General features: G+C 37.5%; 1 protein-coding gene across 2 annotated transcripts in view; it reads right to left on the reverse strand.

Annotated features, from left to right (window-relative positions):
• Positions 1 to 1,363: 1,363 nt before the first annotated feature.
• LOC145914539 (protein mono-ADP-ribosyltransferase PARP14-like) overlaps positions 1,364 to 12,686 on the reverse strand; it is a 46,055-nt gene continuing 34,732 nt past the window's right edge. For both annotated transcript variants that reach the window (XM_083002363.1, XM_083002371.1), the window contains 28 exons: positions 12,580 to 12,638; positions 11,792 to 11,966; positions 11,208 to 11,540; positions 10,883 to 11,058; positions 10,456 to 10,667; positions 10,069 to 10,200; positions 9,781 to 9,943; positions 9,391 to 9,538; positions 8,489 to 8,694; positions 8,065 to 8,320; positions 7,720 to 7,910; positions 7,372 to 7,531; positions 7,106 to 7,238; positions 6,725 to 6,941; positions 6,500 to 6,622; positions 6,360 to 6,446; positions 6,019 to 6,120; positions 5,601 to 5,942; positions 5,102 to 5,258; positions 4,725 to 4,964; positions 4,418 to 4,648; positions 3,928 to 4,043; positions 3,659 to 3,810; positions 3,393 to 3,582; positions 3,181 to 3,322; positions 2,767 to 2,897; positions 2,340 to 2,517; positions 1,364 to 2,085 (listed from right to left, as the gene is read on the reverse strand). In XM_083002363.1, the coding sequence (XP_082858489.1) occupies positions 1,814 to 2,085; positions 2,340 to 2,517; positions 2,767 to 2,897; positions 3,181 to 3,322; positions 3,393 to 3,582; positions 3,659 to 3,810; positions 3,928 to 4,043; positions 4,418 to 4,648; positions 4,725 to 4,964; positions 5,102 to 5,258; positions 5,601 to 5,942; positions 6,019 to 6,120; positions 6,360 to 6,446; positions 6,500 to 6,622; positions 6,725 to 6,941; positions 7,106 to 7,238; positions 7,372 to 7,531; positions 7,720 to 7,910; positions 8,065 to 8,320; positions 8,489 to 8,694; positions 9,391 to 9,538; positions 9,781 to 9,943; positions 10,069 to 10,200; positions 10,456 to 10,667; positions 10,883 to 11,058; positions 11,208 to 11,540; positions 11,792 to 11,966; positions 12,580 to 12,638 (5,024 nt within the window). In that variant the 3' untranslated portion in view covers positions 1,364 to 1,813. The remainder of the gene's footprint in view (positions 2,086 to 2,339; positions 2,518 to 2,766; positions 2,898 to 3,180; positions 3,323 to 3,392; positions 3,583 to 3,658; positions 3,811 to 3,927; positions 4,044 to 4,417; positions 4,649 to 4,724; positions 4,965 to 5,101; positions 5,259 to 5,600; positions 5,943 to 6,018; positions 6,121 to 6,359; positions 6,447 to 6,499; positions 6,623 to 6,724; positions 6,942 to 7,105; positions 7,239 to 7,371; positions 7,532 to 7,719; positions 7,911 to 8,064; positions 8,321 to 8,488; positions 8,695 to 9,390; positions 9,539 to 9,780; positions 9,944 to 10,068; positions 10,201 to 10,455; positions 10,668 to 10,882; positions 11,059 to 11,207; positions 11,541 to 11,791; positions 11,967 to 12,579; positions 12,639 to 12,686) is intronic.

The raw sequence follows: 12,686 nt of genomic DNA on the forward strand, positions 1-12,686 counted from the left end.
AATTTTTGCAAAGACCGACCACTAGAGTCCCACACACCAAAAAATCGCGAGCACACATAACAGGCTTACATACATTGATAAAAACGTTTAATGTTCGTGATTATTACGTGAAATCAGTTATATGTGTTACTAAATTTAAATTGTGGCTGGGTGTAAACATAAATATTTTTTCTATCATAAATGTAGGTTCAGCAGCAACGGATAAATTCAAAGTTTGTAATTTGCGGTTATTGAACAATATTTTTAGTTCGAAATAAAGATTTTCAACGTAGCCTACTTTCTCAAAAATTCGACGTACTTTCTTCTATTGAACGTACTTTCTTCTATTGACCAGTTTTTCGTTATTGCGGGCCATGTAGAAGACTTCATGTTTCAAAAAATATTTGCAGGGACGCGCAGGACCGGCACAAGCTCATTTTGTACCCCAGGAAAGTTTCGTCACATTAAACTACTTTCTGCCACCCAAATCGTGTTTTTGTTTACTTTATATGTTACATACCAGGATTTTATCGTCTCTCTTAACAACTGATAAACGTTTATTCTAAATTTAACGCATTTAATAATCCTTTTCAATGCAATTGCATCTTGAAGAAAAAACGCAGCCTGCCGTCGTGTTCTCCTGTATGTTTGCAGTCATGCAGAGGAAATTTTCAACTTAACGTTCAAGATGACGAATGTTCATGTGATGAATTCATCCTAACAAGCGGAAAATGCCTGTAAGGAAATAAGACCATTAACTTTACGTTTATAAGGTCGCGGTATAACAAGCAGTAAAAATGAAATAAACACTTCCGGTCCACATTTTAACCAGCTGTTTTGGGCCCGGTTTGTCCGTACTAACACGAAGTGCTGACCTTAACATTTTAGGTAATTTATACATTTTACAAACTCCGAAATTACAAATAATTGTCTTAGTTTATGAAGTTAACCGAAGTAACACTCTGTTTATTTGCAACTGTTTTCATTGAGAAATGCAATTAGCAGTACTTCAGTTATGATATATTATGAAAAGTTAGCCTACTTAACAAGAAACAAAGACTAATTTCCCCGTAAAAGTGTTATATGGAGATGGATTAAAAATTCACATTACGCTGAAAGAGGTTTGTGAACACTTTAGCGTCAAATTGACCCGATTTTCATCAATTGGAAACCGAATAACCTACTTCAACAAGGCTTACTTTGAACCTGGAAAAAATTACGAAGCGTGTCAAATAATAGGCAGTCATAAGAACTCTTGAAAAACATAGAGGACTGGAAATAAATGAGCTGCCTTCAGTTTTTGTCTAACATGAGATTCTATTGTGCCACAACAAGGATGGAAAGAGCCGACCTCTGGACGCAAGGCTGAACCAAAATAGCAGAAAGTGGATTTTATTGTGGATACACGGACGGAAAGCGAACAGAGAAAATATTAAGCTAAACTTTTTTTGGTAATTTTAAAACTGTAGCAGTCAAGTTATGAATTACAGTAAGTTATAGTGGATGCTAAAATACTACGTGGAAATATAACACGATATTAAAACAGTTGAGAAACAATAAAACAAAAATCCATAATTTTGAAACATCAGCTTGAAAAAAAATAAGAGCATGGGCACCTGGCTATCAGAATCCAGAATCTACTTACGTACGAGACAATACACATAAGGAAAAAGGTTTTTGTTGAACGCTGTAGAATTTAATAAAATGTTGAATTGGTCAAATTAGGTACGAGCTGTGATCGCCAAGTAAGGACTGGCGCAGTAGGGCGATCGTGCCAATCATGCCGTTGTATGAAACAATACTGCGTTGGTCCAACTAGGTGGCACTTTTCTAATTACTTATACGTTAGCAAATATGACGGATAGACGCTGGAATCACGGAACACAACATAAATGGAGGGAGTTTGAATATTGTCCACTACACTGTCGAACGGTGACCCATCGCTTTGCATTGGTGCGACATTGGTCTGACTATTTCCAACGCAAAAAGTTCCTGTGATAACTTCAGCAAGAAACATGCAGCGGTTTCCTTGTTGATCTTGGGTGGTATAATTATGAGAATAGTTGGAAGTTGTTGCAAAGTAAACTCCTTTGCCGAACATTGTTGCTGAGCAAGGAACAAAAGCGGTTAGATACATGAGTTTTCTAGATAAATACAATCTTCTTCTGCGCTTGAAAGGATCACCAAAGCTACAAACGAATATTAACTACTCCCACAAATTCGTATTGGCATTAAATCCAAAATTTTGGAAAAGTAAGGCTTTGTGTTTAACATCATACAAACAAAATTATAATAGTTGTGTAAAGATCATTAGGGGTAACAGAAAGGCATAATTTTTTTCACTTGAATATTTTATCTACCGTTTTTGCCAGCATAACTTCTGTCGAACCCGTGTTGAAGGATTTTGTCGCACGTGGCCTGATCTGTTCCATGAAAGAGATCTTTTGTGACCGATTGCTGGTTGCTCAATTTAGATTCAACTTTCTTTTTTTGAGCTTGAAACTGATTCCAAAGGGTTGGATTCTGTATTCGCTCCAACTAAGAGACAATGAAACTTCTATTATAAGTGTACTTAATTAAAAAACAGAGATCACATTGGTGAAACGTGCGTTAAAATGTTTGTCCCGCCGGGGTGAAAATAATGTTATACCTTTCACTTAGTGCAATTTATAAATGTAACAAAAATTGCTGAGACTGTTTAAGCTATCGATCTGAAAATATGTGTTATCCACTACATACATATAGCAGTTGTGTGTGGTAAGATCTTTCGAATGAAAACAGACTCACAGTAACAACATTCAAAGCCCGGCTTGCTGTAAATAGTTGAGTGATTGTTTGATATTCTCCTGTGTTTGCTTGAACCTTCACTCTTTTGCAAATAAGACTGCTCATATCCTCCCACGTGGACGGGGTCGGAGCTAAATAAAAAAAAAGTTTTTATTTTTATTTTTTATTTTTAATGGGTTATTGGTCGTTGGCGCTTGGTACTAACAACAGCTTTTTAAGAGCACCTATAACCGTTGTAATCTGCCACTGATAGAAAGTATGTAGTCTCCACTGTAAAAACTCTTGGCATTATATAAGTTGCTTGCTTTTAGTTACCATATGGAATACTACATTTTGTACCAAATACAAAATTATGGAATTTACATTCAATTGAGTGTCTTTAAACATAGTTGATTTGTATTAACATAAACTTACTGTCAACACTTGAGGATGAATTTCTTTGTATTGTCATCACTACACCACCTGCAGTTGCTTCCATTTTTGCAAAATCGATCGAACATTGAACTTTTGCCCCTTGCTTATCCAATGTAACTTTGGCTGTTCCTTTTTCATTTCTCTGTTTAAAATTGCACAAGTCACAGCCGAATAAACACTTCGCCAATCGCTCATGCGCGTATTATTTCTACCTTGAAAGCGTTTTCCAACTCATAGTTCACTTTAAGGGAAAATTCCTTCATTTTGGAATCATTTTTGTCCATATATTTCCACATCACATATTCGGATATGTGAAACGCCTGTTTAAACTCATGGATTATGTTGTTTGCTTCAGTATAAGCCTCCATCACGTTTTGCCGTAATCCTTGTATAGTCAGCTCTCTGGCAAAGGAACGTAAATATGTATTGAATCCTTACCACGTTCTGATTCTCACTTCAAACCCTAATGTTTGCTTACTTGTTTGAAGTCTTTTCGATGAGGACCTTCTCGTTTTCCATGAGTTGAAGCAATGCTTGTTGTTCTTCCGCAGTCAGATCGTCTATTGCGTCGTTTTCAATTTTCTTCGTGATGCTCATCTCATCAACAACATCTTGAACATCCTCAAAAGCCTTTAAATGTTGTCCAGTGAGTAATGTAATTTTGTCTATCCTACATTAAGTGGGGTTTTCCTGTTAAATAGAAAACCCAAACAGGAACACCACACAGGAATATGACAAACTTCCAACCTTATCAACATCTCTCTTCTTCCACGAGCAGAACAGAATCCGAACAACTTCACGTTCAACCAAACTTCCTTTTTTTGGCAAAATGGAACGAGGTTTCGTTTGGGGTTTGGTGTTACCTTTAATATGTTCAGAAAGTACATTTCAAGAAGCATAAGGACTTTGCTACTATTAATTGGTTAAAATAAAGATGAGATCTTTAAGATCCAATACCCTACGGTTCTGTTTGCTTTAGAGTAACTGTTCTCAAATTAATCAAGAAACAATCAGTTAGTCCTCAAATAACTACAATTCAAAATACAAACACAATGCAAAACCCAAGGAACAGTGACGCTTGCGTCACGCAATTACGAACAGGATTGTAGAAATTAGGAGTTTTTCAATACAGGAAGCAAAAATGGCCACGAAAGATAATTTTACCACTAACAATAAAAATACCTCTTTGAAAAAAACATGTATTTACATTTAGGTTCAATATATTAAATTTGCTCACTAGCAAGCCCGATTGCAGATAATACGGCGGTTCCAGCGTTTTTAACTTTCGTCAATAAGCCTGTGGATTGGGAAGGCTGACGAAATATTTCACGTTGAAAGTCAGGCAGCATGTTTCCTTGGAATACGTACACACTGATCTTTTTTAGGTTTTTTGGGTTGGTTTTGTCAAACTTGTCGATTGCCGCAGCAAGACTTTTTGCCACCACCGGACTGGAAAGTCCGATTCCACCTGTAATTTTCCAAATTGCGTTGAATTTATTTTCATGAACAACTGCCATGCAAAACTAAAAATAGGGATGTCCGACCTGTGCCTACTGGTGGAACAGCCAAACTTTTAACACCCAATTTATCAGCTTCACGAAAACAGTCAACAAGGACATTTTCAAGTTGGTTTGGATCGTTCGGTGTTGCAAGATGCAAAATATATTGGCACAGATTCCCGCCTGTCGTTACTCTCATGCTGTTGGTTTGGCTGATGGGGTTATTTGCGCACTCCTGGACAATTCCTTGACCCGCCTTGGCCACAAGAGCTTTTCCAACTTGACCTTTGAAATGAAACACACATTCGTTTATCATCCCGCGTGGAATAGACAAATTTTAAAACGACAAAATTAGGTAAAACACGCAAGAACATTAAGGAACATTTATGTCTTTAAATCCACAGTAAAACTGGGAATTATACCTGATAGATCAAATTTATTGGTGGAATTCACTATTCCAGGACATTTAGTTGAAGTGATGTCTCCTTGTTTGACGATAACTTTAATTGTGTTTCGGTTGACACTGCCTTCTGTGGACGTTGGTGTCGAAATATTGACTGAAAGCACGTTTTGTGCGGCCTTGAAGCAAACCACACAAACCATTTTGTTTACTGTGTAAATTAAGTCTACTTTTATTTTACAGTTTTATACATTTGTTACGTCGTCATGCCTCGATACGTTTTCAAATTAAAGCAAACTTGTAGACAAATTTGTAAATCATGTTTTAGTCAACATACTTATATCAATAATATAATTTTTTGCACAGAACGTAAATATAGTATCCACTCATAAATACAACTTCAACACAGCTGCATTAAACAGAAATACCAGTTTATTTAAGGTGCTAAAAAATAATTTGCAAGGAATGGCAAAAGCACGGAGTAAAAATCAATTATTTTTATTGCGGCATATAACACCTACCGCTATAGTTGAGCTGTCACCAGAATAAATCACCAGATGGATGGTTTGCAAACTGCTGCCCTCGAAGTTTCCCACAACCTCATCAAATACCTTGATTACTTCTTGCGATGGATATTTGAATCCCCCGGCTCCTAAGGACGGGAAAGCGATTGACGAATAACCGCTGTTATCGGCTTTGTCAAGACAAGACTTAATCGCTTCTTGCAAGAATTCTTCCCCATTGTAAGGATTGTAGTTTCCGAACATCACGTGATACACCTCTTGGCAGGAAAGGTTAAACCCAGGGGTTGGAACAACGTCGCCCAGTTTAAGATTTTTATGACTGGCAGCTAAACAGGCTGCCTGAATAGAAGGAAAAAAAACAATGGCATATTTTGTGCGGAAAACAATTCGCAATTCCATTCTTTGTTATGAGTACCTTAAGATTGTTTCCAGCCTGACGGAGTAAAGTCTTAGAAATTGCCGATCCCTGGCAGTCAGCAAAGTTAGCTGGAGTGGTTGATGTCACTATCACATCAGCCTTAAAGAATAATAACTTAATGCTATCACCAAATAAAACGTTTTTTTTACAGCTGAAACCAATATTTCTTGCAATAGTTTTACAAAACTAGTTTTGCTGTCTTGGTGGTGTTTCTAAGGAGGAATTTTCCGCAAACTCAGATTTAATGAATACGTAAACTTGTTTTTTTAATCAAAATTGATGTCGATTTGAGTAGTCGCATCAACAAATTTCTTTCTTCGGTGACATCCTAGAGTTACCTGAAATGTTGTAATGTCGCTGACAATCACATTTAGCTGGATTTGATTTTGTCTTTCCCGAGCTGTTCGTTGTGGATTTGACCTCTTCTGCAATTAAGAGAAGATTGCAAAATCTGTTGCACCGATATTGGCTTTCAAACCTTTGGAACCGGTGCTGATCTTAAATGTTCAATTGTGTTTGTAGTTTCAAATCTGTTGACAGCTTTGAGAGATTTTTCGAATTCCTTCACAGTTTCCATCTTTGACATTTCAACCAAACCAACCTAATCGAGAATTATTACAAATAAAACAATAATTTTATTTACAGCATAAAGTGGACAAAAAACAGTCTTTTCATTTATCTCAGTTTTGAATTGTTAACGAACCTGTTTAAGTGAACTTCTTTTTTCATTGTATGCGACAAAATCCACGATAGCTTGCACAATGATTGGAACACAAACCGACGCTTTGCCCCCGAATATTCCACAACTGATAGCGGGAATGGCGATGGATCGCAAATTATGATCTGCCGCTTCGCGAAGACAATTTCTAACGCAGTTTCGAAGATCACGTTTGCAAGCCGGACCGCTTCCCTGATACCAACTGCAAAAAATGACGTGGATTTAATATATTTGCAAAATGTTGAATTTGGAGTCGATCTTATTAAATCAACTTGTACAACTAATGCTAGCTGAAAATATATTTAGGTCAAGTAATGCAAAAATAATCAACAAAAAATACAAAAATAGTGCTGTAAATTATATTACGTTGGTCCAACTGTGTGAATTATTCGTTTAAAATGAAGATTCCCGGATCCTGTGCTTACAGCTTGGCCAGCCTCCAACCTTCCGCCTAGTTTTTGCTGAGCTCGCTGCATTTCTGCTTGTATTCCGTGTCCCCCTGCACAGAACAAGTCAACGATTCTCTAAGTAATTTAGATCAGGTAATTTGTTGCAACTATAATGACTAAATGCCAAGTAATAATAAAGAATAGAAATAAATAAATAACTAAATGGACAAAATTCTACAACACCTTTTCTCAGAATAGCTCCAGAAACTCCACCAGGTCGCAGTTCAAGTTCAGTATTAGATGCGTTAACAATTGCATCATATTTTACTGTGGTGATGTCGCTCACTAACAGACTGATTTTAACGTTGGAATCTGGAATTGTGACTGTTGCCCTCGTATCCGGCTAAATTAATTTTTATATTTGTGCGAAAATTGCTTGTAAAACCACTAGTTTATGTTATTGCTTTAAAAAAGAGACATCCTTGGAAAACACTGGTATAGTTTACACACGTTCTTGTAGCATTCTTTCATATATAATGTGGCACATGAAGGTAAATAAGCAGTAAAAGTTATCAACACATTTTCATTTACCGAACTGTGCGATGCAGATACGGTTTCTTCATCCTGGGAATCTATGACCCCGATGCAGTGATTTTTTGTAGCAATCGTCTCAATTTGCTCTCGACCTCTTCTGCCTCGGAAATATACCGGCATCCCTGGATTCTGGATCGACTTTTCCATGATCGTTAATTCGGATACAACTTCCTCCAGACAAACTTGAACTAAACAAATGGAATAAGTTGTTTAAAAATGTGGGTTTGTCTGATGCAAATATCAAAAACTAATTTGTAATTTAATTATCCAAACTTAGTAAACTGGCTGGAAACCAGCACTGATGCACGTAATGGTCAGCTTTAATTATAAGAATATTCTTACCATCCATTGCATGTTTGGTCTTTCCTTTCACCAACACAACCGACTCGTCTGGCTTAAAAACCAGCCTGACTTCCTTCAACATTTTACTGCTGTCCTTGTGTGACTTTAAACCATCTTGCAGGTATTTGATGACGTAGCTAGGTCCCCTAAACGATTTGGTGACGACCACATTTTCGCCGATGTGACTGCAGACATCATTATAGGCTTTGCGAACAGCTTGCGTCAAACCGACCACGTCAATACTTGATTTGGGAATCTTGAAAAATTTACCGATTGGCACTTGTTACTGGTGCTTGACATAATAATTTCTTTAAAAGTATTCGTTTATTTTCAAACTTTTATATATTCAAGATTCGTTTATTTTCAAACTACTTTTATATATTCTACTTTCAGTGTAATCGAACACAAAAAATGTGTCGCTTACATTCACATAAACCTGCACAGCGCCGGAAGAGCACACGTTCTGTTTCAACCTTTTCCACTCCGGTGTATTGATCACTTCTTGAAACCCTTCCTCTACTTCAAGTGTGTTTTGCTCCACAATCTCGGCAAGGGATGTCTGGGCTTTCTCAAATTCACTGGAGTCGGAATAGATGAGACAAACCTCATCCGATTTCAGCTGAACTGACGCTAGATAGAACAAGACACATAGGTAAGTAAAGTGGAGCCAATAATATGATTTATGTGAGCTGCAGGCAGATGGCCACTGTTTCGACCTACAAATCGGCAAAGTCGTCTAGAAGAGTCACACCAAGCTGCACTGATAAGACCTTATGGGTCAAAACAGTGGTCATCTGTCCGCAGCTCACAGAGGACATATAAGTTTCAGTCAGTGTATGATAGGTTTAGACATTTAGACATTTCGGAAAAACTTGCAGAGGCAACTATAGACGTTTTACCTCTGCCTTCACATGATTTTGGGTCCGTTGTACAACCGCAATTTAACGCCTATATGGCACAAGTAAACCAAGAAAATGTTATTGTCAAAATGTGATTATACAGCCCAAGGCAAATGATTCAATGATTTGCAGTATAGAGTCTTTAATTCCCATCACACGACCGCCTCACTTTTATTCTTAACCATTCGGGATTTCTTCAAATAAACTAATATACATTGCTTCTTGCATTATAAGAGGTGTTTTTTCATCCTATCTGCATGTTATAATGGTGCGGAATTTGCCACAGCGCGAAGTGGACCATGTACTGCCTAAAGCGAATGCTGCTGACCAGCAGGTCAGCAAAAAATACTTTCTTTTTGACAATAATTATACAGGAAAACTGATGCCCCCACCACAATGCTATATAGTTAATGTTGACCACACATACCGAATATTTGATCGCTGCCAAATTGAGATTGTATTATTTGCCTCACGTCAACTGCACCAGGTTGTAATCCGTCAACCTCACTTTTCAGTGACGTAAGCAGATATTCTGATCGACTTCCCATATTAGGCAAGGTGCGTGTTGTGAGTTCCTTAACAACAAAACTAAATGTTGTTACAGATAACCAAAGAAAATATATGCCATATTTTTTATTGAATCTTAATAATCTAAAATGTGTAAGTTTCAGATTGAAGTCTGCTGGTTGTATTGAATCTTTTATTTTACACAACCAAAGCCTTTTACGGTATGTATTGCATTTTGGTTTACAAGTTTACAAGTAAAACACAGAAATACAACCATTAAACTTATTAACTTGGAAGGATTAAGATTTACCATCATGCCGTTGGTCATTTTTGTCTTGGCTTCCTCCACATTTGACCTTGGACCCTTGAACTTGATCAATCCTTGTTTATCTCCTGTTTCTTCAGCTCTTATCTCTACATCATGTTGCACTTCTTGGTCGATTCGTCTGATGACGTTGCATTCAAGAAGAGCTCTGGTACCAAAGTAACCAACAGTAAGTAGAAGCAAACGCGCAAGAATTTTAATTAAAAGCCAGCACTTAAACCATTCTTTCCTTTTCTTCCTGTAAAAAGTAAATACTCATTTTTCGTAACTAACCGATAGTTATGTATGGGAAACTTCACCGATTGTTCTGTGACGTCACACTTCCTTTTAATGTACTGCAAAACTTCTTTCACGTCATTTTCCATTCCCGTAACCACAACTTGACCTTGATCCCTTACGCCCCATCTGTCAACAACAAAAACAATATAAGCCGCCATAGACTCGCCCAGGTTTTGACGCTGGATACAAAATTCAACAGTCAACAGGTACAAATATTTGAATCTCAGTTACGAACCAATAATTTTTGTGGTGTTGTACAGGACATTTTGAAACATTGGCATTGGTTTGGTGCATTAATGCGATAAAAATATATTCTGGTGGTCGTACACAGCCAATGAAAGAAAAGTGTATAAACAATGAGTTACGCAAGGTTTAAATCACCTGATGTAAACCTCAACCCATTTGTCTTTTTCCACATCAATCCTCATATATTCATGGTCTTCGTTCCAGTTCATAGTTGTGCGGAGATTCATGAGGTTGTTGGAATCGTACGTGGCCGACTTCGTGCAGAACTCCTTGAAAAACTCGTCCATAATCGAAACGCACTTTTCTTCAAATTTCTTCTGGTCGTATTTTATGTCTTCGTCCAATTCCTAGCAAGAAATTTTGCAATTTTCTATTCGTTGCGAGTAAGAAAAGAAATTATAAAAGTTTTGCGGCATTGCTGGCTTGTAATATGTCGGAACTTTTTATGAAATTGTTGGTTATAAAATGATTCTGACTCAGTCAGAAAAATAAACACTTGGTAAAAATGTGAGAAACTGAAATTATCTCTTTTCCGACGCAGAGCGACATAACTTATCGTTACCTCAATGCTTGGACGGAAGCAGAAAATAACTTCGTTCATTCTTTCAGTTATCTCCAACTCACACAAAGCTTCAAGATCTTTGTGCAACTTTTCGAACCCCTTTCTTGACTTTCTTACGTACTTAATGACGTCAGCTTCGACTTTCGGGGAATCCCGAAACTCTTTGACAGCGGTTCCTGCGAAATAATTTTGGAAATGCGAACATTAATTTTCAAACGTTTAGCTGCAACTTGCAAAGACTTTCAATTTGCGAGTAATTACGCGTTTGTTATTCTCTGAATAATGTTAAAAAAACACCGAAAGCCAATCGTGCAAAACAACTCACGTTTTTTTCGAGGTCGCTTTTCAGATTTTTGTGGACTTTTCTTCTTTGAACGACCTTCAGTGTCGCGCCGCTCATCAGCATTTTGCCTTTTCTGCTGTTTTTCGCCTTTTCTTGCTTTTTCACCAACTACGTTTACCTTACGTGGACTTTTCTTCGATTGTCTTGATGTGCTGTGCTTGCTAGGTTCGGGTTCGTCTGATTCGCAACTTTCATAAGTTTCGTCGCTGTAGTCACTGCTATCGTTCGCTTCCACAATGTTGCGAAAAAAAAGGGAAATATCCACAGTTTTCCTGTTTACCAAGAATTCATCTTTATCGCAAACCTTCTCAGCGTCTGGAAAAATAAATGACAGAAAACGTTACCGCCCGCTGCAAAGCAAACTCTTTTATGTAAACATGTTTTCTTTTTCTACGATAAAAAGTTTATCAGCTTGGTTTTAATTATTAATCATTCGTTAGGAATTTGCAATAAGTCCAGTCCACAACAAATGAAAATCTCCAAAATCGCATGGAAAATTAGGGCGATAAAGTAATTAAGCCAAGAGCACGATACAGTAACTCGACAACGATATTTCGTCCTGCAACCTTTGTAATCGGCGAAGTAAACAATAGCTGAAGTGCTCCCTGCTATCTTTTCCACTTTGGTAACTTTGCCTCCGCCCTTCTTCTTGTTCTGGAAAGCCAACTTGAGGGCGTCGTTCTTAATACTTTTGGGTAGGTTTTCCACTTTCAAGCAGTCGCTTCGACACATGGCGTACCCCTGGTATCGAAAGAGGGAATAATTAAAAACAATGAGTGCCCCAATTTTTTTTGTCATGAATTGGAACATATTTAGTTGTTAGGGTATGTGCTTGTTAGAAAGCTTCCTGGCATTTTAATCTAAAAAATAGCTTTCGCATACGTGCAATGTTATGGAAATGGTTTATAGGATATAAACACCAAGTTGGTTACATTTAGTGTAATAAACTGGTGGTTATCTACTTATGTTCTCTTATCCTCTAATAAGTACATTTTTTATAAAAACGACATTTACATATATTCGAAGTTGGACCACGTCTAAAGACTAGATCTGAGTTTCTAAACATTAGTTTAATGTAGGCCAGTGTTTCCCAACCGGTGGTACGCGTAGCACTAGCGGTACGCGACGGCATTCTAGGTGGTACGTGAGCACCTTTCGGTATTTTGCCGAAATAGTTCGAATTTAAAAAGTCGTAAGTGATCCCAAAATGTTCGTTACTTCATCCCCTAGGTTACTTTGTAACACTCATCTAGGTGGTACGCGTCGAGATTGTTTGGTACGCAACCACAAAATGGTTGGGAATCACTTATTGTTGGCGGTGCAGGTTAGTGTTGTAGTGGGGTATAGGACTCACTTTGGGGTCGTACTCATCGAGGTCTGCGCTTTCAATTTCCTGTAGTATACTGTCTATATCTGTTTGCGGCAATATAAAAATAACAACCACTGAAGTTAGGAAAATCA

This window comes from Ascidia mentula, chromosome 1 (genome assembly GCF_947561715.1).
Source record: "Ascidia mentula chromosome 1, kaAscMent1.1, whole genome shotgun sequence".
NCBI classification, from domain to species: domain Eukaryota; kingdom Metazoa; phylum Chordata; class Ascidiacea; order Phlebobranchia; family Ascidiidae; genus Ascidia; species Ascidia mentula.